Below are 26874 nucleotides of genomic sequence, written 5' to 3' on the forward strand. Positions count from 1 at the left end.
TGAAACGATTGTATAGATAAGCAATATGGTTAGGGGCTAGCAGGTTGGATTGAGACATTGGACATTCATGTGTATGCATGTAGATACTCAACTCACACCAGAAAACCCACACCGTTTAAACCTTTCTATGTGAGTGCATAGACATGGCACATTTAAATGAGACCACAATCAGCCCATTTCGTTTTAGACCTTTATGCCAAGTAGGTGCTCTTAATACAATCTGATGGATGATTCAGTTTATCTTAAACTAACAGAAGATTCATATAATATTATTTGCCTCATCATTTAAATATCTTAACAAAGTGTTCTTAAAGTGTTCTATGTTAAAGGCTGTTACGTCCATAATTGGCACTGAGGGAGTTTTCCAGCTTTCAGGATATCATGGCCAATGTAAGAAGTTCCATTCCATGTCCTAAGTGTGATCAGCTGATACAAAATACTATTCTTATTCCAGTCAAAGACCGTTTTCTCTCTCATGCAATAAGACCTACTGTACGATAGGTTCTGTGTTCAGTCCACCTCAGTAGAACTCCGATAGCTCTGTCCCTTTCTTTCCAAAGGCAGATAGATAGAACTCTAGTACAGCACTGTGGCCGTCCAAAAACAGTCGGACTCAATCAAACGCTGATGCAGTGCTGAGCCTGCCTCCGAAACCAGTCTAGCTCTATAGGCTTCCGCTGTGTCAATTCCAATGCAGTCCAGTCCAGAGAAAATACCTAAACTTTTTCACGATTTCTATCATCCATTGAACCCTGACAGTAGGTGCGAGTGAAGAGCTGCAGCTGCCATGTTTGATAAGGGAACTTCCCTTATCAAATTTCCCTAATTTCCCTCTCCTTCGATGGGCCACACTTCCTCATTACCATGAACTACTCACATTGTGTTTTCTCAGTCTTTACAACCTTATTTGGGCGGTATCACCACTAGGGGTGCCCCTCTGCGGGGCCTCCACATCAGCACTTGGGCGTCATTGGCATTGGGTCGTCCCAGGGCGTTGGGGGGTATTGGTTCCTGGTAGTTGAGAATATGGGGCTGCTCCTGGTGAGGACGTCCTACTAGGGAGGCCCGGGAACCCAGGGGCATGTCAGGGTCCACGGCGATGTCCACCCGCATCCGCCACCGCACAGTCTGCAGCACGATGCGCTCCTGGATAGTTCGAAACATAGTAGTGAAGTTAACTATTATAGCAACTTATATGTAATATGTTGCAACCAAAAGTGCTTTACAGTTAGCACTTGGAGCATTGCTTCACAATCTGTAGCCTACTTTGACCCCAAGGCTGTACATTTCTGTTCTTGTCCAGAATTAACACTGAGCGACAAAAAATGTACAGGGATTGTTCACTTCAAAATCACAGTTTGTCAGATGTTTTCAGACAAAAGTCCGACCTCAAGTATGTTGGGATGAGTCCACATTGCACACCATCCGTTGTGTTGCTCAAACTAGTTAGATGGGGCTAATCTTTACCATTCATTTGGGATTGAGTTACATATTGTTGGATCCACACAACAGATGGTGTGGGATGTGGATTTATCTTGAGATTAGACCACTTTAGAGGTCTGAAAACATCTGACAAACTTAGATTTTTAAGTGAACTATCCCTTTAAGATAAAAAAACATACAATTTAACAGAGCAGTTCACAAAATCCAAGAAAGTCCATTTTCTGAATCCTACCTTGGTGACAGAGTTGATGGCAACCAACCAGGTGATGAAGCTCTGGTCTCGGGAGATGTGTGACAGCATTGGCGTGTTGCTGTTGCTGATGGGAACGGCCCAGGTCACACTGGGGTAGAAGTTGTCGTTCATGCTGACTGTGAGGTGCGACGGTTTGGACGTGGGACCCGTAAGGGTGACCGTCTCAGTGGTGTTGCCGTACCATGGGTAGCTGACCCCGTCCGAGTCGCTGATGGCCTTGGCCCGGCCCTCACGGAGCTCTGGTAACTCCCAGCTGGACCTGGGGTAGTGGACATGCAGAAAGTCTTTAGTAATACACAAAACAATACAACAGAACATGATACATGTGCAAAGACCTCACTTAATGGGACTCTGTTTTTATAGTAGGCCATGCACGGCTAGAATTTCACCGGCGCTCGTAATTCACCAAGGTCTACAACTGATACAAACAGACAATATTACAGCTCACGTGACCGACTACGATTGCCTGGCCAAGTGACTCAAGACTGTGTTAGCCCACTGAACTAAATCCTAGGCCAATACACTTAAGTGCTGTGGGCGTAATGTGTGTGTGTGTGTGTCATAGGGAGAGAGAGAGAGAGAGAGTGTGTGTCAAGAGATTGAATGAGTGGCACTTCGAGATGACTGATGGTGGATGACATCAACTCAGAACTTACATGCCAATGTCCCCATAAGTATTGTAGAACTCCATTTGTGTACAAGCCTGGATCCAACCCACCACCCAGGTCTCATTGCGGGGCACCGGAGGCATCACGATCCCTGCGGAGGCCCTGAAGTAAGGTGTCTTATACCGCAGCACTATGGGCGAGTTCTCCTCTATCACCGTTGGGCACTGGTCAATGGAGGCCGATACCTCGTAGACTACAATGTTCTCCCTTCTAATGCGAGGCTTGCAGGAGATGCTCTGGATACAGCCCATGGTGCTGGCAAGTAGCAGAGTAAGCAGAACCAGAGACGAAGGGAGAAGATGATACCTGACCAGTATGCACATCAGTCCCTCTCGGATTCCATCCAGCTTTTAAATCAATATCAATCTTTTCATTTACCCATCACTGATACGGTCAAATTACTGGGTTGAAGAAAACGAAATAGAGGCATCATTTCGAATACAGACATTGAGGCAACATTCGATATCAAATCAATACAGCAGCAGTTAAGCATTTTTCTGCACTGGGAAAACGGAACGTTAATGCAAGTGCGGTATGGAGAGTGAGTGTGGGGAAGGTACACTGAACAGCCCCCTGCAGCCTTCCCCGGTGTGACTGTTGTGTGCCGCACTGCCCTTGGTGCTTGTCCCCAGAAACTGCAATAGGTCCCCCTCCGGGATGCTGCTTACTCTCTGCGAGCCCGAAGTCCCACTTCCTTTTCGAGTCCACGCGTCCGGCTGCAGGTCGGTGCCCTTTGCACCTGCTCCTTCGACTCAGCGTTGTCATGTCAGTGGCGACGGGGCAGCAGGTGTGTCAATGGGGTTGTTCGGGTGCCTTTGTTTGGATGGCTTGCATAGCCCTGTTATCTGTACGGCGCCCTCAAATGAGATAGTCTTGGTCGTCACAACAAAAAGACGTTATACAATGGCTCATATCCTACCTAAAACCGACGATAAGTAGGCTAAGTATAGCCTATAGGCTATATAAATCAACGAAACGTGCGCGTGGCAGGCTATGGTGCCCTGTTGAGACAATAAATCGCCTTAGCGCAATTTCAACGTTTTCTTCATTCCATTCTTGGGATCAATGATGAGGGAAGCTCGCATCATGAATGGTGCATCATAAATGGTGAGAGAACGCAACGAGAGATTCACAAACGTGCCCGCGACTAGGTGTGATACCCAGACGCCCAGACATCCCTAAAATGTTTTGGTGACACGAATCATCCATATATAATACCTCCGTCTCCCGATTGAGCATTATTGCTCAAACTCCCTCGCTTGGTCGAGCATCATTTCCTCGACAACGGTCGCTGTTCAGTTCGGCTAGGTGCTGATGCTGGGAGGATAAGACAGCGGCAACAACAGAGGGAGAGGCGTCATTAGACGCCTGTATTGAAAAGTTTACATCATGTGGGCGTGATTTACACCCCATGGACACTCCCCCATTTGTTGCCATTGGTTGGCCACGTCAAACGCGGAAGTGGTGTTGCTTTGGCGGACTTCCCACTGACACGCATCAACCGGGCATTAGATCTGTTCTTCATCGAACCGGGTTCACTTAGTGTATTGTTTTGTCGGTTTATGATTTTCCATTTATTGAGTAGGTTATCAGCGAATGTGCCGAGCGTTGTGTACAGGGCCGCGTTGATCATGAAGCCGCAGGTTGTGTTCGTGTTGGGAGGGCCTGGGGCGGGGAAAGGGACCCAGTGTGCCAGAATCGTTGAGGTAAGATGGCGAGAAAAGAACAATGAAAAGGACAAAGATAATTTGACAGGGCATTGAATTGTGTTGGGGGGGAAACACTAACAGATATGAGGGGTTTGTGCTCACTTTTGTTGGCTTCTGTCCACGGGAGACCAGCTAAATGGATCAACTTCCCTTTCTTGTCCTCAATGTAATCTACTTGTTATGTTAGCTAGCATAGCCATGCAAGACTGCACTAGCTAGCCAGCTAACTAGCTAGTCATGTGAGCAATTAATACATGATATTTCAATTAGTTTTCTTGTTGAAAGGTTGACTATCTAAAGATTCTTCCTGAATATCAGAAGGGTGTACTACAAAGCAGAATCAATGTGTTAGCTAGCAAACGTTGATAAACATCCAGAAATGTTTTTTGGGGTTGTTGAGTAAATTAGACCATGCCCATTTCTAGTTTTTCTTAAAAAGGAACTCTTTCAGAATATTTAGTCAATTTTATCTGGAAAACTCATTGATCCTGCTTGGTAGTATACCCCCCATGAGTCAAAGTGGGCTATGACTCACCAAGTGACAGAAGAGGGTAGCCTACTCCTTTTAGTCCAAAGACCTATTATGTTCAGAGGCGAATTGCCTCTGGCAGCCAAATACTCCATTTAAATGTGCTTCTCAATTGCAGTACATAGATACATAAAGCCCTCTACTTAGATATGACATCAAAAAGAATTTCCCAGAGATAGAATGTACACTTTTAAGCGGTTTTAACAGTTGCAGCTGACACTTATTTTTCAGTTACAACCTGTTTGTGGGCGTCCTTCCGTTACACACAGGTGTGCGGCGCCCGCAGAAAGCTAATTAGCAACGGTAGTCGCCTCCGTCTTCGGTAAACAAGCGCTGGAACGGAAATATTGCCGTGTGGGAACCCTAACCATATAAAGGAGTGTAGGAAATTAACCTTTTAATTATTATTATTATTTAAATTTTCTCGCTGATGTAAAAGTTAATGTTCCAAATGTTCTCAAACCGTATCGCGTGGGAGACGTGTTTACATTTTAGACCGAGCATTTTGGCATCGTCGGGACGCTGTCCTCAGCCGGCAGACAGGTTCGTGAATGGACGGTATATACCGTCTCGGAATGGGCTAGCTCTATGTTCGTTGTGAAAAGCTTCTAGCTACATACACAGAGTAACCTATGCACTGCTCTTGATGTCACACCCATGTGTAGTCTACATCTTATCAGTTCAGCTGTTTTGCAATTCACATTATGTAAAGTTCAGTTTATCTGCAATGCACCTGCTCTAAACCTCAAGCCAATGCCCTTGAACAAGTAGTCTTGAGAAATGAAGGCTGACGTGTATCTGAGTCTGGGTGGGGTTTTAGTCAAAAGATAAACTACTGCTATTCAGCTGTCTGACTATTAACACACTACATTGTAGCTCCCCATGGGCTTTCTTCTGTTTCCTGCATTTGCAAATGACTTTGTTTAGACCTTTATTCAAACAGAGCTGGGCCACTTGTGTTTGCGCAAGCATCCTGTTCAAGCATGACGAAACCACACGCGTTCTTAAGCCAGCCACCCACTTATAAAGCCTGTCTTCATACAGCGAAATATAAAAATCCCTCCCCTTGCTTTCAGTGTCAATGGAGCACAGCAGCGTCATTTTAGAACAATAACCCACGATGCCTATGACAATGTTATTTTCTGTGTATTCTCTACTTAATGCATTGTTACTATTGGACTCCTTTTTATAAATGACATTAGTCCCAGACAATTGAATTCTTATATCCAATTGATTCCTATGGAAAGTAACATACTTTGTTAGTACAGAACAGGTATGTTTCTGTACTATTGTCCCACGTAAGCGGTTGGATCAGTGATTATTCTTAGAGTGTGTTGTTGTTTTAGTAAAAGCTGGCATTAATTTGCGTTTTTCACAGAACTACAGTTACACTCACCTGTCTGCCGGAGACCTGCTGAGGGCCGAGCGAAGCCGAGAGGGGTCAGAGTTCGGACAGCTCATTGACAGTTACATCAAGGATGGCAAGATCGTCCCTGTCGAGATCACCATTAACTTACTCAGGAAGGTATGCACCAACTCCAGGTACCTATGGCTACAAGGTTTGTGTTGGCTGTTGACGTACAGTAAGTTAGGAATCAGAATTACTATTCGCTTAGTTAACATGGGGTAGAGCGTAGTAGCACTATACAGTCATTGTGGTCTGAGTAAGTCTTTCTCCCTCCTCTTACTGAAATAGTTTCTTGTCATTGCTCCATGGGCTGAATTAATCCATACTCAAAAGAAATAGTTCACCTCAAAATATTTTTGATGTCAGATGCATATAGGAAGGTCTACAGCTGGTGTGTAATAAAGACGCACCATGTTTTAGGCATAAAAAAAATAGATTTTGATTTGGGGCAGAATATCCCTTTTTTAACATTCACTTTCCTTTGTCCTCAGGCCATGGAGGAAACCATGGAGATGGACGAGAAGAAGTTCCGCTTCCTCATCGACGGCTTCCCCCGAAATGAAGACAACCTCCAGGGGTGGACCACTGTCATGGAAGGGAAGGCTAACGTCAAATTTGTGCTTTTCTTCGACTGTACTAGTGAGGTAATAAAACACCTTGGGAGGAGGATCTCCCAAGAGGAAGGGGAGGGGATGAAATGGAAGGGGCAAAATCACTGGAAGGGGAAGACATACCTCAGATATAAGCCACATTTGTGTTAATCCTAGTGTTAATGTCTTTATTGCTTAGCTGACAGTGTAATGTTTTATGCTGAGAGCTCTGTGTTTTTGCTTGTCTACAGGTCTGTATCGACCGATGTCTAGAAAGAGGGAAGAGCAGCGGGCGCACCGATGACAACAGAGCGAGCCTGGAGAAAAGGTAGCGTCCAAACACTAAGGCTTTCAATGATCACTGACCTCTTTCATATGAACTGGAACTCTCAAAAGGAGACACTGCTCTTGTTCATATAAAAAAAAGGGTACTTACATTCCTGGTTTCTAAAATGTTTGCCTGATTTCAGTTCATACGACACATAAGCAAAGTGTAGAGAATCATTGTACCATCTAAACTGCTGTGAAATATAGTTTTAGTCACCAAAAATACTGTATTTTCTGGAGTTGTAAGGTGTGATACAAAACTGAAAGTAATAAGACGTTAAAACAATTTACGGATGTATATGCAATATTTCTATGCTTCCCAACAGATCTACCATGAGTGTGACAGATCTATAACGTGTATTTCTGTATGAAATCAGTCGGGTTGTTCACAAAACGACATAATGGACCTTTTTAATAATGGACTTTCTAGTGAAAAAAAACATTGCTTTTGAGATTGCGATTTTCATTTTTAGCTTGGCTGTATATACGTCACTGTGACCCCATTTTGGGTCTCTTCTGAGTCCTGGGTGCTGGTCAGGCATGTTTCTAAGCTTCCATTTCCTCCCCTGAAGGATCCAGACATACCTGCAGTCGACACGGCCTATCATCTCACTGTATGAGAAACAGGGCAAGGTGCGCACCGTGGATGCCTCGTGCGGTGTGGACGAGGTAAGCAAAGGAGTTTACAGCCATTGAAGGCACACATGATGGGCAGTTGGAACACACTCATTAGTGCAAAGTTATTCACTCTTATCTTATGTTTTAGTTTTGTGTTAATTCCCTCTGTCTGAGGTTTTCTTTCCCTTTTGGTTTTCTCTCTGTTTCCCTGCACCCTCTGGCAATCACACACTTGTCAAAAAACACAATGTCTCTCTTGTTTTCTCTAATGCATCTCTTTCTCTCCCTCTCTGTTTCAGGTTTTTGACAACGTCAAAGCCATCCTGGACAAAGAGGGTTGAAATCCCTGCCAACTGCCAACAACTGTAACATTCACAGTTACGTTTCGTTTGTCTTTGTCTCAACTGCAGCAACACTATACTCAGTTTACATGTCCATTCAAATTACTTTTTACATAAAAAAAAAAAAAAAGATTTTTTTTGTCAGTGCCGAGCTGCTCTTCCAAGTGTGTGATTGAATGTGTGTGTAAGAGTGAATAAGATGGGTAGTAAGATGCTCTACTGACCAACCGCACTGGGTTTCACTATGGTAGTTGTACACCAACTGACAAGCCTGTCATTGTAGTCATGGGGCTTTGTATAGGGACAAGACTAATAGAATTGCTCTTAGCTTGGCGAGGCACTTATTTTTGTTGTCAAGCAGAGGTATATACAGTACTGTATGTTAAATTAATGTTGGTTTTTTTTTTGTGATAAAATCTGCGTACACACACACCATTGTTAGCCATTCCCTAAGCGAAAACGTGCATTTTCACCGACCAACCAATTCTATGGACTAAATCAGAGCTCTCCAACCCTGTTCCTGGAGAGCTACCATCCTGTCCATTTTCACTCCAACCCCAGGTATAACTAACCTTATTCAGTTTATTAACCAGCTAATTAGATCAGGGTTGCACCCAGGGGGGGCGCCATGACCGAGTTGGGAAACCTCGTGTTAGATTAGGGTTGGACTGAACCTACAGGACGATAGAGCTCGAGGAACAGGTACTCAGAGATGAACATTGTCTTATGAACTTCCCCTGTGTACTAATAAAATATATAAAGCACCAGTCTCATGTTGGAAAAAATATGAACAGCGGTCCCATAGGACCACAGGGAATCGAGTCACAGCAGCCGTGATTGCAGTATTACAAATTTGTGGATTAAACTGGCATGGCAACGATAGTTGTTACTGCACATACGGTGTGGGACCAATTTTGAACTTAAACTTGTTAAATCAAGTTTAAATTTGGGACTATCCGCAAGTTTGTGTCACTGCACATGAAAGAGTATTTGGTGTTCTCACGAATGCTGAAATACTGACATGCTTTGTCGCCCCATGTAGTGTGGCTGAAAATGTGAAGTCCAATGCTTACCGTGTTCTCCAACAAGGACTTGGCTGTGTTATGTATGTGTCATTACAAAAGTGCACAAAGATCAGCTCCCGACAGTTAAGTTTCTGTTGTGTGTTATTTGTTAAATCTTTGATTATGCGACAAAGGATGAAGGACCTGTTTTGTCGAATCGGAGTATGTTGCCATGTAAAGTGGGAGAAATCGTCAAAAACAAACAAACCAAATATACCCCCTTCTGTGTCTGTGTGTACTTTATTTCCTTTGACAGGTGAATACTTATGGAGCAACTCGAAACAGGTAATTCCAGCATTCACAGAAGGCCACACTATTTTAAGGGAACAGTCAACCTAAGAATCTAGACTTCGACAGGTGAAAACTTATGGCACCAGACAAACTCACCAGTAGTTCCAGTCAGACAGGTCACACTGTTTCAAGGGTGTCTCAACTGTTTTCTGATGGGTCCCTGAGACTAATGTGGCTAGTTCTACAGAGCTCAATATAATTGTTCCTCATTGAGGTTTTGATATCTTTTGAACTATTTTATAATCTCTTAATTTTGTGCCTACCACAAGCCTTGTACTAACGGTTATTGTTGGCATAACTAGTTTGCCATATCAGACCAAACTCCTTCGACGTTGTTTACATTAATTTGATTTCATCCATGCTTTCTGTCGGCTACCATGATCACAAATGTGCTTATATAATATATGCCATTTAGAAAGTTTTAGCTAAACTCCTGGTGTGTTATTGCTCAACTCAAGGGTGAGTTATAGTTACATTTGATTTATACATTTTTTTTAAACTGAGAATGCAATTGTGTTATTTAAGTGTACAAACAGCCATCATAGTAAGTATTATGTAACAATGTACAGTTCCACTGCAACACTACCTAACCATGTAACCACAATGGAAATACTGATGGGTACAGATAGGAATCACTTCTATGTCAGTCAACCCAATAAGCCAGCAGAGGGCAGACTGACATCACCAGTGGTTCACTTGTTGAGAAATGTCACGTCGCCATTTTGACTTTATTTGTTATTTGAGTTTTTCATGTCAATTTCTCAATTTAAACGGGCAATCGGCAGTTGCTACAGTACATCCGTTTTTTTGACTTAGTGCTATGTACCCATTGTTTCTTGAAGAATATAACTTATAAATGCCTCATGAGCATAGTTTACTTGCCGTACCCTAGCAGAACCCAAAATACAAGCTTGTTTTTCTCCAATATTTCTGAACAAAGTAAATGTAAAACAAAGACTAGAGCCTCGACGGTTAAAACTAGCATTTTTGATACCCTGGCTGGTCATGACTTGCATCCATAGCTCAGTCTATGATTTTGAGAGTGGTTACATTTCTTCAGCCCCCATCCCACATTTGATGGGAGCATGCTTTGTTATTGTTTCAACTGCTGATAGTCCCTTTAAACTCCCGCATTCACATCTTATGCAATGAATTATACACATCATCGAATTGTATCTTGTATCTTATCTGTGTTATGTGCTCAAGGAAAATGTCCATTGAATCATCGTATCTTTAAAGAGCACTAATAAACTAAATGTAATTATTAAGTGCTTTTTCAACTCTGGCCTAATATTAAAACAATGTGTTGTCTGTCTGTACATGACCAATGAGGACATTCAATATTGTTACACAATCATAAGTCAACTATAATGCCAAACTGTACCTGTTTCCTTTCACTACCTGTGTCATTCCACGAATAGAGTGCCTTTTGGGCAGTGTCATTTTGTAAAAAAAAAAAAATATTCACATATTTGACATTCTGTCATTAACTTAATTCCACTTAATAACAACGTAATATTAAACATGCTTTCCCATCTCAAAAGGTTAAATTAAGAAAAAACTCCAATTAAAGTGACAGGGTTGACGATTTCACCTTAAATCAGCCATACATTCCCTTGTAACGGGGAACGGAAGCTTGTGTGCAACAGGGATGGACAATTGAATGCAAGCTTCACAAAACATTTCTAGCCTACTTATCTATGGGTAACAGGGTTGACGTATTATGCTCAGCACACTCAGTTTTCCACCACAAAACAGACAATTGCAAAAATTAGAATTAGCACACTTAATTTGACACTCATTTGACTATTAGATGTTCAATGTTTCTTTTGGGAAGAATAAAAATAAATAAAAAATTCACCTTGCAGAGTTGACCTTAAACTTGATTGACACATGTAAATGAATCACTAATCACAATTAAATAAATACAAATCTTCAGAAACTTTCCCAATGCAACAAAATAACTTTTCAATGATAAACTTGGGTTGCCAAAATAGATTTTCTGTGAATGCACATTATTTAGTTTAATGAAACACACTGTGTAATAGAGATTTTAAAAGGTGAATTTAATGAGAAGGCATTTATTCACCGAGAGGCTTGAATAGGAAGTCACATCAGTGGCTACAGAAACACAGTGTCGCCAAAACATTATCAGTGTGCCCTTTGCTCAGTCTGGCATCAAACTTGAACCATAACAGTCAACACTGGCAGACATTTGATACTGGCAGAAGAAACAGGTCAAAGGTAGAATATCAGTACAAACAAAAAAAACTACTTAAATATGGTTCTTAAACATACATGGTTAACCCGTTTCCCTTCCCCCTGGGTAATACATCGGTCTGCGTCTCCCCACACATACTATCAACTTTATCACATATCAATCCAGATCATGATAGGATGTGATATTTCCGAGACGTTCTTATTTGCATTGTCACATTGACAAATGACACCAAAAGACGCACTCGTGTTTTCATAACACATTCCTTTATTTCTATTTCACATAAAGCTCTGCAGTTTACAAAGACAAATGTTGATAACGGTCCTGAGGACTTGTAGCTTGAGAGCTGGCGTATTTACAGCTTGTTGGCCTGAGACAAAAAGCAGACAAAACAAATACGGTAGAAAGTGCTGACGTAGGACTTTGCGGTAATGAACTGAATAGACAAAAAAACAACTTAGTGTAAGGCACCTTAAATACATTGCATATGTACCCGTGTCGGATAATATATTATTTTGACCAAATGACAGAGGCAATAACAAACTTTCACTAGGTAGAAAGACAAAAGCGGCTGGTACCTTAGTAATTACAGACATATACTCTGCCAGCAGAGGGTAATCTGGATAGATATTACATTATATGTATTCACAATATACAAGATATAAGAAACTACAAAGAACTGGATAATAAATTAGCTTATCTTTAGCTGAACATGCCCCAATATACTTTAATCTATAATATAATTGTACCCCATGTAACAGTGTTTCTCATTCTCTAACAGTTTTGAGTGTCTTCTAAAAGAACACTGTCCTTCAATTGAAAACATTCAGCAAAAAAGCATTACACGATATAAGAATTCATATTCCAAAACTTTAATTTTCTAAATGTACATTCCATCAGTACGTACCGGACTTCTATACAAACATAATGTAGAATGTCTATGAATTATACAATATGGTTCTATGTTCACATTTGGAGGGAAGCCATCTGCCATTTGCCAACAAACACAACAATCTCTGACAGTGTGGTACTAAGACGCTATGATGTGTTACTACAACCGTAAGACGGTTGTTTGCCAATCAAACTCCATCTTCCCAGTGTCCATTTAGCAGGCCTTGGCCAAGCCAACGAGCATGTCCGTGTTCGCCCGGCAGTACTGAGCCTTGGTGTTAGTGACCGCGCCGTGCTTCTGCCGTAGATGCAGCCTCAACTGGCTCTTGTGGCGAAAGTGGAGGTCACATTTCTCGCACTGAGGATGAAAAGAATGGAACGCAATGAGTCACTAATTCAATCAAACTGTCTGTCAACGGGTTCATTCATGCATTCAATGAAGGGTTAGCGGGAGGACAGAGGCTATAGCCGATATTCATTTAAGCTGATGCCCTGGCTTGTATATAGCGATACTCTGCTTATGCTATTGATAGACAGTCACAGGAAGCCAGGAAGGGATTGAGGAAGTGGACCAGTCCCAATTTAGCCGATACACACTGGGTCAAGTGAACGGAAAGATAAGGTGTTTACATGGTAGGGCTTTTCTCCTGTGTGGATGCGCAAGTGGCTCTTGAGGGTCTGAAGATGGCGGAAGTGTGTCCCACAGATCTCACAGGGATACGGCTTCTCCCCCGTATGTATCAGCACGTGGGCGCGGAGGTGTGCGACCTAGGAAGAAAATCCATAAGATACTTTAGATTTGTCGGAGATAAATTCAAGTAAATATAAAATAATACATTAATTATATTACAATAACACATACAGTTTTGGACATAGCTGTCCTTCATGAGTGAATCACAGTTCATAGCCGTTTCCTCACCTGTATGAAGCGAGAGCCACACGTTTCACACTTGTATGGCTTTTCTCCTGAGTGGATTCGGGTGTGGGTCTTGAGGTTGGCCGGCCGGTTGAACTGAGCACCACAGATGTTACAGCGGTACGGTTTCTCACCTGGATTGCAAGAAGTATTTAAAAAAAAACATGACACTGATACCATTCCAGGACCTTGTATGTGCGCTTGAGTACACAACACAATAGGAACTACTCTTTCCATGACAGACTGACCAGGTGAATCCTGGTGCATCGCACAGAGATGCACAAATACGATAAAACATTGAAAATGGGCAAATCTCTCCTTTAAGATGTAACAGAAGTCTTACCGGTGTGGACAGTCTTGTGGCTGGCGAGGTTCCCTTTGTAACGGAAGGCAGCCTGACACCGGTCACACTTGTATGGCTTGGCAGCATGGACCTGGAGCATGTGGCCTTTCAGGGAGTCCGCTTCCGCAAACTTTGAGTTGCAGAAGTTGCAACCATTCTCTACAACAGAAACATTGAGATTTAGTCAATGAAAAGTGGAACAGCATGAATGTAAATGTACTGCGTCAATGTTTATAGCACTGTCCCCACTAATTGAAGTACACTACTCACCACCGCTTGAGTCGGAGTACTCAGAGTGCAGCTCATTGTCCTCCCCACTGTAGGTGCCAGGGGAGCGGGGACACACCACCAGGTGCTGAGGGGCATCTGTACCACAGGAGGAGCATCTCAGTTGGTTAATGTTGTGATGGCTGGCCTGTGGGACAAGGATCTCTTCTCCGTGCACGTTGACCATCTCTGCAGCCTGCAGCTCCTTCATCAGTCCCTCTGATCCACTAGTCCTGTTAGAGCCCTGAGGAGTGGTGCAGTCCCCAGCCTCAACGCTCCCTCCCTGGGCCTCATCCTCGTCCTTCTCCCTGGAGGTCTGGTTCATCACGATGAACTTGTACTTCTTCCAGTTACGGGCCTTGGGCTCCTGGGAGCAGCCAGAGGGCTGGGTCGCATTCCTGCTGCAGCCGCTGGACTCGGTGGGGGAGTTGGGCTGGCAGTCAGAGCGGAGGGGGCTCTGCGGGCTGCAGATCACACCTTTGCTGCAGCCTGGGGACAGGCTGAGGGAGTCTGGCTGGGGGGGCTGGATGCTGTCCTCCTCCATGGGGGAGGCCCCTCTGTGTTTAGGTCCCTGGAGCCCCATGAAGGGCCCCGACGGGCGGCTGGAGCAGGGGAGGGGGCGGAGGATCGTAACGGAGGAGGATGAGGACTGGGATGAAAGAGGGTGGTGGACGATGGTGGTGGCCTCTGTGCGATTCGCGGGAGAGAAGAGCTTCTGAGAGATGGAATCCCCTTTGTGGAGGTCACTGAAATTGAGGGCGTCTGGCAGCTTTCCGATGGGCATTGGGATGTGTTTTCCGTGGACGTGGTGGGAGCTACCCGAAGCATTGATACCAGTGAATACACTGGGGCAGTAGCTCCTCCGGTCTCTGAGGGGAGACATGGATGTGTGGCTGGGGCTGGTCGCCAACCCATCCAGAGCCCTGAAAGCAGGGAGGTCCTGAGAGAGACGCATCGGGCTAGTCAGTACCTCATCTCTCTGCAGAGTCACAGACTGCTCTCTAAAAGGACCAGGAAAGAAGGAGAAACACCCATTTAGTTCCAAACAAATACTATTCAGATGTGAATAAGTAAAAATAAAAAAAATAGGGCCTGGAATATTTACAGACCCGACCAGGAAAAGTACTAGTAGGCTACCAACCAAGTATAAATGGACGAGCAATTATGTAAATGTTGTTTGTACCTGGACTTGATGAACCTGCGGCAGGTGTCCACCACATGTTCCATCTGGAGGTATGACGCTGTGTTCATGGTAACCAAAACCAGGCTGTCCTTCAGGGTCAGGGTGGAGGTGTACATGAAGTCCAGCAGGATGGCAAAACCATCAGGGTCCACCGTGGGGTCCAGGCTGATGGCACTCAGGTTACTCTTCAGGGGGTCGGTGAATATGGAGTAAAAGAGCCCACTATAAAACGGGGGAAAAAATGGAAAATCGCATGTTACGATTGTGCCCTTTTCTCTCACAATGGCAGTCGCATAGCACAAGAAGGACGTTTGGCCGAAAAACACGTAGCTGGGTCTTGAACGTACCTGCAGGCAACGAGAACTGCCCTGTGAGCGCAGAAGCGCTGGCCGTCAATCTGGATTGTGACATCAGTCAGGATATTTCTACTGCGGAGGCGGTTGAAGTTGAGCAGAACATCACCAGCATGGCGGGTGAATTGAATGCAGCCATCTGCCAATGAGGCCATGATGTTAGAATCTGGAGAAACATGGAAAAATACAGTATTGATAAAGGACCATCCACCAAGCTCAGACTGGGAGAGTTGCTGATTAACATAAACATAAAGTATGCAAAGCTGCTCTAGTCATATATTTGTCATATGTTATATGCCACATGACCAGAAGTATTTGGACAGCTGCTCGTAGAACATCCCTTTCCAAAATCATGGGCATTAATATGAAGTTTGTCCCCCCTTTCCTCTAGATGTTGCAACATTGCTGCAGGGACTTGCTTCCACAGCCACAAGAGCATTAGTGAGGTCGGGCGATTAGGCCTGGCTTGCACAGGGGCATTGTCATTCTGAAACAGGAAAGGGCCTTCCCCAAATTGTTGCCACAAAGTTGGAAGCAGAGAATCGTCTAGAATGTAATTGTATGCTGTAACATTAATATTTCCCTTCACTGGAACTAAGGGGCCTAGCCCGAACCATGAAAAACATCCCCAGACCATTATTCCTCCTCCACCACACTTTGCAGTTGGCACTATGCATTGGGGCAGGTAGCATTCTCCTGGCATCCGCCAAACCCAGCCTGATGGACTGCCAAGTGGTGAAGCGTGATTCATCACTCCCGAGAATGCGTTTCCACTGCTCCAGAGTCCACCACTCCAGCTGACACTTGGCATTGCACATGGTGATCTTAGGTTTGTGTGCGACTGCTCGGCCATGGAAGCCTATTTCATGAAGCTTCCGAGTGCTACGCTTTCTTTCTGTGAGCTTGTGTGGCCTACGACTTCACGGCTGAGCCGTTGTTGCTCCTAGATGTTTCCACTTCACAATAACAGCTCTTACAGTTGACTAGGGCAGCTCTAGCAGGGCAGAAATTTGACAAACTGACTTGTTTTTAAGGTGGCATCCAATGATGGTGCCACGTTGAAAGTCACTGAGCTCTTCAGTAAGGCCATTCTACTGGCAATGTTAGTCTATAGAGATTGCATAGCGGTGTGCTCGATTTTATACATCTGTTAGCAACTGGAGTGGCTGAAATAGCAGAATCCACTAATTGGAAGGGGTGTCCACATACTTCTGTATATATAGTGTATATGAGGACATACTGTAGCATCATAATCCTATTACCATTGTAATCCTATTACTATTGAACTTGGTGTAGGCGGCACCATTTCAATGTCCAACGAAGTAAAAAGCATTGCTGGAAATGGGACCACGTCTGAGGGAGGCTACAGATCTAATATACTATGTCAACTATAGCTAACTCCGAGGCATTGAACTCATGTTAATGACATAAAAATAGTGCCAAGCCATGACTGTTGTGGAAAGGTAGACTTTATACAGGCTACAGTAAACAAGTTAGGCCATTTGCTGGTACCCAAATATTACATATTGATATTAGACTTACCATAGATATGATTAACCCTTACAATAAACATACAAATAAAATATTTGTACATTTAGGAATTATGACCTTTATTTCACTGCAAATATTTTACTATACATTACTTAAGAAACACTTTAATAAAATACACATTTAAACCCCGTTTCCTATTTGCTTTTGACCTATAGCCAAGCCCATAAATGCTGACGGCTCACGCTTGGAACATGTTTCGCATTTAGTACATTCCGTTTTGGGGTGCGCACAGATTAGGTTGCTTCTAAATACGCTTCCTGTTCTTCGATAGGCCTGTACGTGGAATGCCAGCTTGTTTAACATATGACATTTAACACTGGCTATACCCAATTTATTTGAACTAGAAAAATAAACGAGAAATTGGAATACGGCTATGCGAATAATAGGTTGTGGGATTTTTAGGAGTTTCAAATTCATGTACCCACAGGACTACACATTGCACAGAGGCTCCCACTGTAAATGTAGTACAAAAACGAGTAGGCAGTTATTGATAATAACGGTCCATTAAAACAAATCAAGAATGTAGGCCTACATCAACATATTGTTTGTTTTGTCTCAGCATTGAACGAAAAAGTATTCGACAGATCCTTAGTGGATATCTACCAGCGAAGTTAAACCAACATCAAGAGAGAGAAAAGTACAGTGCTCAAAGATAAAATGTAGTACGCAGTGATCTAACAAGACAGACTCGCCCTGTTGCGCGAATTTTTCTTGCTCTTAAGTTTACTGATATTTAACGACTATTAAAGATGCATACTTTTTGATAATATCAAATTCATTTTATCCGGATTTTTTTGGTTTATAAATCAAAAACATTCTGACTATATAAACCCAAAAGTAATCTTTATGTACAGTAGGATAGGCTATAAAGGAACTGCACATTCGGCCTAATATATTATCTCTCGATAATATCTAGATATTCGATTAACCAACATGATTTAAAAAAAAGTGAGCATAATGTGGCAATACAGTTTCCCAATGACAGAATGAACCACGAACTTCCGACTGAATCTCTGGCAAGCATGCTGCTTAAGCAGAGGAGATCCTAGACGACTTGACCATTAATCAAGTATAAACATCAGCAAGAAGTCTAGCAACTGCAGCCTAAGAGACCCTACTGTTCCCAAAACGAAATAAAACATAAAACCATCTAAAGAATTTAAGTATTTCAAGTGTATCAATAGAGGTCAATGAGCCACAACGAATGTCTACCACTACAAGCAACTTCTAGCGTTATACTGTAAAATAATGAGGGGAAAAAATTCACCTTATAAAACTTTCCTGGAAACTTCGTGCATCACCAGTTCTGAGAATCAAGTTCTAAGAAACTCAAGGGTTTAATTCTCGGAATTCTACCAGTGGGCCATACCATTTCCAAATCAGTGGGGAGGGTACATGGTGTTGTGTGTGTCTTTTTTATCGTCATTACACGACATATATTTGGATATTCTATTTAGGCCGTAAATTAGAGACGATATACTATTGATCAAGTTTCAAAAATAAACGGTGACATGGATTTTTAACTATGACAACTATTTCATTATTGCTCTATTATACCTCTGTAGTGTAACTGTCCACATACAAGGTCACCTGACCATTCTATATAGACCTCGAAGAAAACGAGCTCGTTCACGAGGATGGACACGAGCAAGATTTTGCGTAAAGAGATTTGATCTATAAATCAGGCGATAGGTAGGTAGGTGGGTTGCCTGTCATTAGATGCTTTATTTTATTTTATGCGCAACCCTACCATCACTACTATTTGTTGCCGAACATGTTCAGACTACTTTTTGGAGACGTCTTCAGTTTCAGCTATCCACTTTGGATTGTAAAACCTTTTTCCGTTCACTGTTGTGTGGAAGTAGGAGCAATTACATTCATTTTTGTATTGTGGGGGACAAAACAGTTATAATCTTTGACTGAAACGCACGCTAGTTTCAGGAAATAGTAGCCTATAGCACCACAATGCCCAACGTTGTAGTCTAAGGTGGTTGGACTCTGTATTAGTAGTAATTTAATAGTAAGTATAGGCAAAAACACGTACAGAAATCTCCACCTACATAGGCGTGAATAAAACTTGCGCAAGTGCTACAAAGGCAGCAATGGTTATGCGCTAACGTTATATGGCTATAGGCTAGGCGTCATGCGGAACCGCTCTGTATTGTTTATCTATTGATTACATTGTAATACACATGTTGGAATGGATTTACACTTGAACCCTATTTTATTTAACCTACTGTTACATGACTCGTTTACAATATCCCCTAGCACGCGCGGTCAATAAAGAGATTGGGACACGAAGATGAGATCATTCCTTTAGGGATAGCATATTGCCCGACGAGTAGGCTGCTTGAGACACAAAATTAGGTGTGAACTTTTCCTGTGTTTAGGCTATTCCATCCATGTAACTTAAAGGGGAAATCTGAAGTTGATACATCCATTTTTGGACTTGAAATTGATGATATGAACCCATTGATTCTTGAAGAATATAACTTATAAATGCCTAATGGGGTTAGTTAAACTGTCATACCCCATCAGGACCCCAAAATGTTTCACTCCAATGCTTGTAAAGTAAGTAAATGTAAAAAATTTACGGTCAGTCCTTGCATACATTGCTCTGTCTATGAATTTTAGAGTGGTTACATTTCTCCAGCCCCATCCCCCAGCTTGTTACAAAAACGGGTGGGGAATTCACTTTGTTATTGTTTCAACTGCTGATAGCTGCTTTAAGTAGCCCAACCTATGAAGTGCAGGTGCCAGGCAAAATGTAGGCTAAACAAAACCTTAGGCCTACTTACACTACATGACCAAAAGTATGTGGACACCTGCTCGTCGAACATCTCATTCCAAAATCATGGGCATTAATATGGAGTTGGTCCCCCCTTTGTCGCTATAACAGACTCCACTCTTCTGGGAAGGCTTTCCCCTAGATGTTGGAACATTGCTGCGGAGACTTGCTTCCATTCAGCTACAAGAGCATTAGTGAGGTCGGGCACTGATGTTGGGTGATTAGGCCTGGTTCGCAGTCAGTGTTCCAATTCATCCAACAGGTGTTCGATGGGGTTGAGGTCAGAGCTCTGCGCAGGCCAGTTAAGTTCTTCCACACCGATCTCGACAACCCATTTCTGTATGGACCTCACTTTGTGCACGGAGGCACAAAATGTCATTCTGAAACAGGAAACGGCCTTCCCCAAAATGTTGCAGAGAATCGTCTAGAGTGTCCTTGTATGCTGTAGCATTAAGATTTCCCTTCACTGGAACTAAGGGGCCTCGCCCAAACTATGACAAACAGCCCCAGACAATTCGGCCATGGAATCCCATTTCATGAAGTTCCAGATGAACAGTTATTGTGCTGACATTGCTTCCAGAGGCAGTTTGGAACTTGGTACCGAGTGTTGCAAACGAAGACAGTTGATTTTTATGCACTACGCGCTTCAGCATTCGTCGGTCCCGTTCTGTGAGCTTGTGTGGCCTACCACTTCGCAGCTGAGCCATTGTTGCTCCTAGACGTTTCTACTTCACAATAACAGCACACAGTTGACCGGGGCAGCTCTAGCAGGGCAGACATTTTATGAATTGACGTGTTTGAAAGGTGGCAAGCTATGACAGTGCCACATTGAAAGTCACTGAGCTCATCAGTAAGGCCATTCTACTGCCAATGTTTGTCTGTGGAGAAAGCATGGCTGTGTGCTCAATTTTATACACCTGTCAGCAATGGATGTGGCTGAAATAGCTGAATCCACATATTTGAAGGAGTTTTCACATGCACTATATATACAAAAGTATCTAAAACAGGACAGCACTCCGGTGAATAAACTTAAATTAACAGTTATATTTATGCACTAACGTTTGGGGTATGAGCTCTTCTTCAGCGTGCATAAGACGCAATGGCAATCAATGTTACAACAATAATACAGGCCACACACAGGTGGGCATACTTACAGATTCACAAAGTCAGTAATGGCCCAATCAAAAGATCCCAGCAGAGGGAGCTGGGGGGGAGGCAAGAAAATCAAATAAATACAAAATCTATACGCAAACACACAATAAAGCCTAAATGTCAGCAGGGTATTTATAGCCTACAAAAAATGAGGACAGAAACATTCCTCACTGAGACCTGCTGGGGCAAGAGTGCCCAAGCAGCCTATCCAATACATCTCTCTTTTGGAGAAGTCATTTATCCCCATCTCCTCCCCTATGTCTCACCTTCACCATTCAATGACCATATGACCGTAAGGCACTTAGTTCATAATTCTGGCTTTTGAAATGCCTGGCAACAGGTGTTATGTTTGCGAATGGAGCTCTTATGCTCACAAATCCTTCTGAAGTTCACGTTTGGTCTTACCCAGATAATACAAATTTCAGGAACACTTAAAGGAGATATACAACATTGGCCTATTTTGCCTAGTTAACTCTCCCATAGGGTTTTCTGGAATTCCCTGTTTAGTAGGCTACTATGTATACTTGAAATCAAGTAACATTGTGTGTGTGAGTGAGTGAGTGAGTGAGTGAGAGTGTGTGAGTGAATGAGCGTTTCAGATAGGATCCAAAACATTTGGCAACATCAACAAAAACAGTCTCATACTTGGCTAATTCCATTGGGTTCTGTTCTACAGCTCTCAATGATGGCTGTACGACACCGCTGATTACACATCGTTTTCCAAAATGACCACCAACCAGTTCCATATTGGACAAGATTCATATGGTCGTATCTCCATAAATAGTTGGTACACAGACCAAAGATGGCTTAAAATGTTTGAGGGGGTCTGGAGAACACAATAAAATGGCCCAAGTATGCCATATCTATGTATCCTTTAGATATGTTGTAGAAAACTGGTGAAGTGCCCAAAAATCTACCAAATGTCCTGATTCTTGAACATACTTTTCTATATTCTTTTCATTTAAACACCGAAAACTGTCAAATGGGTGTTCCATAAAGTCTACTAATTACAATGACATGAATTATAATGTTCTGTGTGTTGTCAATTTCAAGAACTGTGACAAGAAATCTTCCCTGTGCTTACTTCCCTGTACTTGAAATGTTGAAAATGGAACAACGGACAGATGAAGCCATTTCAATAGAACGTCTTTAATGGGGTGTGTGGGACACATACTAAGGCTACCATTATTTATTATGAAGCCCTGTTTTGCTACATGTTATACATGTTGGACAACATGCATTATTACGCATTATGACAGAATAATAGAAACAAGAATACAATCATGCTAATTGTAAATTATTGCAAAGTAAAATACTAGAATCAATCTATTCAGATAAGCAGATAGCCCAAAAGGAAAACATTTACATATTTGTACTAAATGTTTTTTTAAATAACCAGGCCAACCCCAAACAAAGATACAATACAATTGTGTTTTATCATAGATTTATGCTGTCTAGTTAAAGCCACTAACATTTTAGTCATTTAGCAGACACTCTTATCCAGAGCAAATTAGAGGAGCAATGAGGGTTAAAGTCTTGCTCAAAGGCACAGCAAAATATGTTTCATCTATTGACCTCACTCTAGTATCGCAGAGGTTTCATTTTTGGTAAAATCTTTTTTTCTTTTTAAACAGAGTCCAATGGGACTCCAAACATGTTTCCGCATTCTTTAAAACAGATGTAATATATGTTTCCATTCAAAGCCTTTGGCAAGAAGCTGCGTGCAACGTATGGCAGTGATGCAATTCTAGCCGTGAGTTATGAAACATTTGGAAAAGCACTCTCTGAGTTGTCAATTTTATTTGCATTCTAATCTATATTGTGATTCCTGAGTAGGCTAATCTAAACCCAATGATGTGGTAAGACTGAGGAGGTGAAGGTAAATGGTATAGACTTGTGAAAGGGGCATTTATTTACATAATGATGTAAAGAATAAACAATATGACTTACCATTTCATACCTGTAGTTAACTGTGTTTAAAAGCAACTAACAGCAAGTACTCATTGTTACTACATTATTGCTTAGTAAATAACAGACAAACACCAGCTGAAATTAGACTAAAATAAAACGCTACCCTGTAATATCTTAATTAAGGCATTTGAAGCTGGAACATCTCCAGCTGTTCTCAAGCCTACAGATTTAACAAAAGGTAAAGAGGTTTAGGTGACCATGGCAACTAAGAGGTCTATTTTAGGATGTGATGCCTAATCTGTAGGTCTGTCGTACTCGCTGTTATCTTCAGTAGTTGAAATATCATGCGGTGTAATCATCTTAGCGGCATCGTTCTGAGACTCGATGTACCCTTTGGTGTAAATTGAACACGGGAAAGAACAAGCCCACACACACACACAGCTTGTGGTAAATACTTACTTAAACAAAGACCAATTATCAGGTCTTCCAAGATGGAAAAACCACATGATTTCACGTGACATTTCCACATTTTGCACAAGTGAAATCATGTGTTTTTGGCACACTTCAGAAGTGTGCTCCAAAAATAAGTTTTTACATGATTTCATATGTGAAACTTCATGTGTGATATATGATTTCCCATAAATGAAATCATGTGATTCAACTTGTGAAAACCTGAAATGACACCATCAGCCATTGCTATTCATTTTGTGGTAGATTTTACAGTCATACAGTAAATTTCTACAGTAATATAATACTGTATTTGTGTATTGCGACAGTGCTTTCGGGAAAGTATTTAGACCTCTTGACTTTTTCCACATTTTGTTACGTTTCAGCCTTATTCTGAGATTGATGAGGGGATTTTTTTAAAAATCAATCTACACATAATTACCCCGTAATGACAAAGAGAAAACAGGTTTAGAAATTTTAGCAAATTTATAAAAAATGAAAAACACAATTTTTCAGACCCTTTATTCAGCACTTTGTTGAAGCACCTTTGGCAGCGATTACAGACTCTTCTTGGGTATGGCGCTACAATCTTGGCACACCTGTATTTAGGGAGTTTCTCCCCTTCTCTGCAGATCCTCTCAAGCGCTGTCAGGTTGGATGGATAGTGTCACTGCCTCTCCAGAGACGTTCAATCGGGTTCAAGCCCAGGCTCTGGCTGGGTCACTCAAGGACATTGTCCCGAAGCCACTCCTGCGTTGTCTTGGATGTGTGCTTAGGGTTGTTGCCCTGTTGGAAGGTGACCCTTCGCCCCCAGACTGAGGTCCTGAATGCTCTGGTTCCAAACTACTTCCATTAAAGAATGGAGGAGACCACTGTGTTCTTGGAGACTTTCAATGCTGCAGAAATGTTTTGGTACCCTTCCCCAGAGCTGTGCCTCGACACAATCCTGTCTTGGCGCTCTACAGAAAATTCCTTTGAATGTGGAACCTTATATAGACAGGTGTGTGCCTTTAACAAATCATGTCCAATCAATTACATTTACCCCAGGTGGACTCCAATCAAGTTGTAGAACCATCTCAAGGATGATAAATGGAAACAGGATGCACCTGAGCTCAATTTCGAGTCTCATAGTAAAGGGTTCGAATACTTATGTAAATAAGGTATTTCAGTTTTAATTTGGAATACATTTACAAAAATGTCTAAAAACCTGTTTTATCTTTGTCCATGTGGTATTGTGTGTAGATTGATGAGGGGAAAAAACAATTTAATCCATTTTAGAATAATGCACTTGGGTACTTTTTGGCCCATCCTGCAAATGAACTTGGCATGCCTCCCTTGCAATTGCATTTAAATTTATAGGATACTTTAGATGCTCTTACAGCACAAAATGGTAAAAATAATAATAACAATAATAATTCCTGAAATCATAGTGGAAACAACTTTTAATGTATTTTTACAGCTGAACTATATTTTGTTACTAAATATACAACAACAAACAAACAAACTGGATTCAGGAAGTACACAAATATTCAAATTCGAATTCAATTATTTTCAATTCCAGAAAAGTAGGAATTGCTCCTTTGTTTACTTTCTGAATTGACTGGGACATAAATGAAATTTCAGAATATGGGTGGGACTTGTCCATAGTTTATGCCTGCCCATAGCATAATCCCACCGCTACCATGCGGCACTCTGTTCACATCAGAAAACCGCTCACCCACATGACGCCATACACGTGGTCTGTGGTTGTGAGTCCGGTTGGATGTACTGCCAAATTCTCTATAACGACATTGGAGGCAGCTTATGGTAGTGAAATTAACATTCAATTCAAGAGTGAACCAATCTGTGGGAAAAGCGACGATGCGCCTCGAACCCAACAAACCATGGCTTCCCTTAGAGGAAAAGACAAAAAACTACTTGGAGATGCAAATGAAAGGAACGAACAGCTAAAGGATATTCAGGAAAACATAGCTAAAATGCTCTCAATGTTCACCAAAACAAACAAACTGTTACAACCTAAACATTTTGATTTGTTTGAAAGGAAAGTAGAGTCTATCATGTCAGATATGCATATACAGGGCCGGCATGTGGACGAAGAGGACAACAAAATGCAAACTTTAGATGATGAATTGGACCAGCAAGAAAACAGAATGAGACAAGAACAAAAAAATAGAATATTCTACCTACCGGAAGATGAGGCAAAAGGAGACCTTTCCAGTTACGTGATCAAGCTGCTATCGGAGGAGCTTGGCATGGATGTATCACCGAAGGACCTGGAGAGATGCCATCAGATCAGTGTGAAACAGAAGAAAGCTAAATACCCTTGCATGGTAATCTTTAAGATGTGGAACTATCAGACCAAAGTCAATATTCTGAAGGCACAGGAAGGAAAGGAGATTAAAATCCATGTCCAGTCAATTTGATTCATCTAGGATCTGTCTGCTAAGCTGAGGAAAAAATGTAAACAATTCATTCCGATTAGACAGTTACTGGAGGAAAAAACAATCAAGACTCAACTCCGATTCCCAGCAGTGCTGTGGGTATGGTAGGGAACGCAGAGGATGGTGGAGAACTGGGAAGGGGTGGTAAGAGAAGGATGGATTTGGTTTGGGAGAGAGGAAAGGAAGGACTTAATTAAACTACAATGTAATTAGGAAATGTTTCTGTGACATGGTGAGAATGGAGAGGGGCTTTAGCCGGGGGATTGGGATGGGGTCTGTCACGTTCTGAGCTTAGTTCCTTTGTTATGTCTTTGTTTTAGTATGGGCGTGAGTCAGGTGGGTTTGTCTATGTTCTGTTTGTGTTTTGCATTTGGCCTGGTATGGTTCTCAATCAGAGGCAGGTGTCGTTAGTTGTCTCTGATTAAGAATCATACATAGGTAGCCTTTTCCCACTTGTGCTTCATGTGTGTTTATTTTCTGTGTCTGTGTGTTCCACACGGAACTGTTTCGGTTTGTTATTTCACGTTGTTATTTTTGTATTTTGTCGTGTTCATTTTGTTCTATTAAATATGGACACTTACCATGCTGCGCATTGGTCCTCCGATCCTTACTTCTCCTCCTCGTCGTCGGAGGAGGAAGACAGCCGTTACAGAAACACCCACCACCAAAGGACCAAGCAGCGTGGTAACGGGCAGCAGCAGCGATCTCAGGACTCCTGGACATGGGAGGAGATTCTGGACGGCAAGGGACCCTGGGCACAGGCTGGAGAATATCGCCACCCCAAGGCTGAGCTGGAGGCAGCGAAAGCCGAGAGGCGGTGGTATGAGGAGGCAGCACGGCAGTGCGGCTGGAAGCCCGAGAGGCAGCCCCAAAAATGTATTCAGCCAGGTAGGGTTGGGCCTTCTCGGTGTTCGAGACCTCCAGTGCGCCAGTGCGCCTTCACGGTCCGGTCTATCCGGTGCCACCTCCACCGACCAGACCTCCGGTGGCAGCTCCCCGCACCAGGCTGTCTCTCCGTCTCCTCCCTACAGGTGCTCCCGCCTGTCCAGCGTCATCAGAGTCTTCCTCCTGCCCGGAGCCGCCGGAGCCTCCCATCAGCCAGGAGCCGCCGGCACCGTCCGGCGCCGCCGGAGTCGTCCTTCACTCCGGCGCAGCCAGAGTTGTCCTTCACT

At 42.6% G+C, this 26874-nt stretch overlaps 3 protein-coding genes across 3 annotated transcripts; 1 reads left to right on the plus strand and 2 right to left on the minus strand.

The window, feature by feature from the left end:
* Positions 1–176: 176 nt before the first annotated feature.
* Positions 177–3791, minus strand: LOC109875225 (protein FAM78B). The gene is made up of 3 exons (XM_020467486.2): positions 2353–3791; positions 1676–1955; positions 177–1146 (listed from the first exon to the last, which is right to left on the minus strand). Exons 1-3 carry the CDS (start codon positions 2685–2687, stop codon positions 904–906), a joined length of 858 nt encoding a protein of 285 aa, XP_020323075.1. The 5' UTR covers positions 2688–3791; the 3' UTR covers positions 177–903.
* Positions 3783–9171, plus strand: cmpk (cytidylate kinase). The gene is made up of 6 exons (XM_020466722.2): positions 3783–4070; positions 5981–6127; positions 6502–6654; positions 6852–6928; positions 7500–7596; positions 7845–9171. The coding sequence occupies exons 1-6, from the start codon at positions 3927–3929 to the stop codon at positions 7884–7886; spliced, it is 660 nt and encodes a 219-aa protein (XP_020322311.1). The 5' UTR covers positions 3783–3926; the 3' UTR covers positions 7887–9171.
* A 2535-nt stretch (positions 9172–11706) lies between these two features.
* On the minus strand, positions 11707–18287 carry LOC109874960 (B-cell lymphoma 6 protein-like). Its single transcript, XM_020467041.2, has 8 exons — positions 18231–18287; positions 15407–15578; positions 15060–15281; positions 13880–14877; positions 13610–13768; positions 13270–13400; positions 12981–13118; positions 11707–12708 (listed from the first exon to the last, which is right to left on the minus strand). The coding sequence occupies exons 2-8, from the start codon at positions 15565–15567 to the stop codon at positions 12565–12567; spliced, it is 1953 nt and encodes a 650-aa protein (XP_020322630.1). The 5' UTR covers positions 15568–15578; positions 18231–18287; the 3' UTR covers positions 11707–12564.
* Positions 18288–26874: the final 8587 nt, after the last annotated feature.

Source organism: Oncorhynchus kisutch, linkage group LG30 (genome assembly GCF_002021735.2).
Source record: "Oncorhynchus kisutch isolate 150728-3 linkage group LG30, Okis_V2, whole genome shotgun sequence".
Lineage (NCBI taxonomy): Eukaryota > Metazoa > Chordata > Actinopteri > Salmoniformes > Salmonidae > Oncorhynchus > Oncorhynchus kisutch.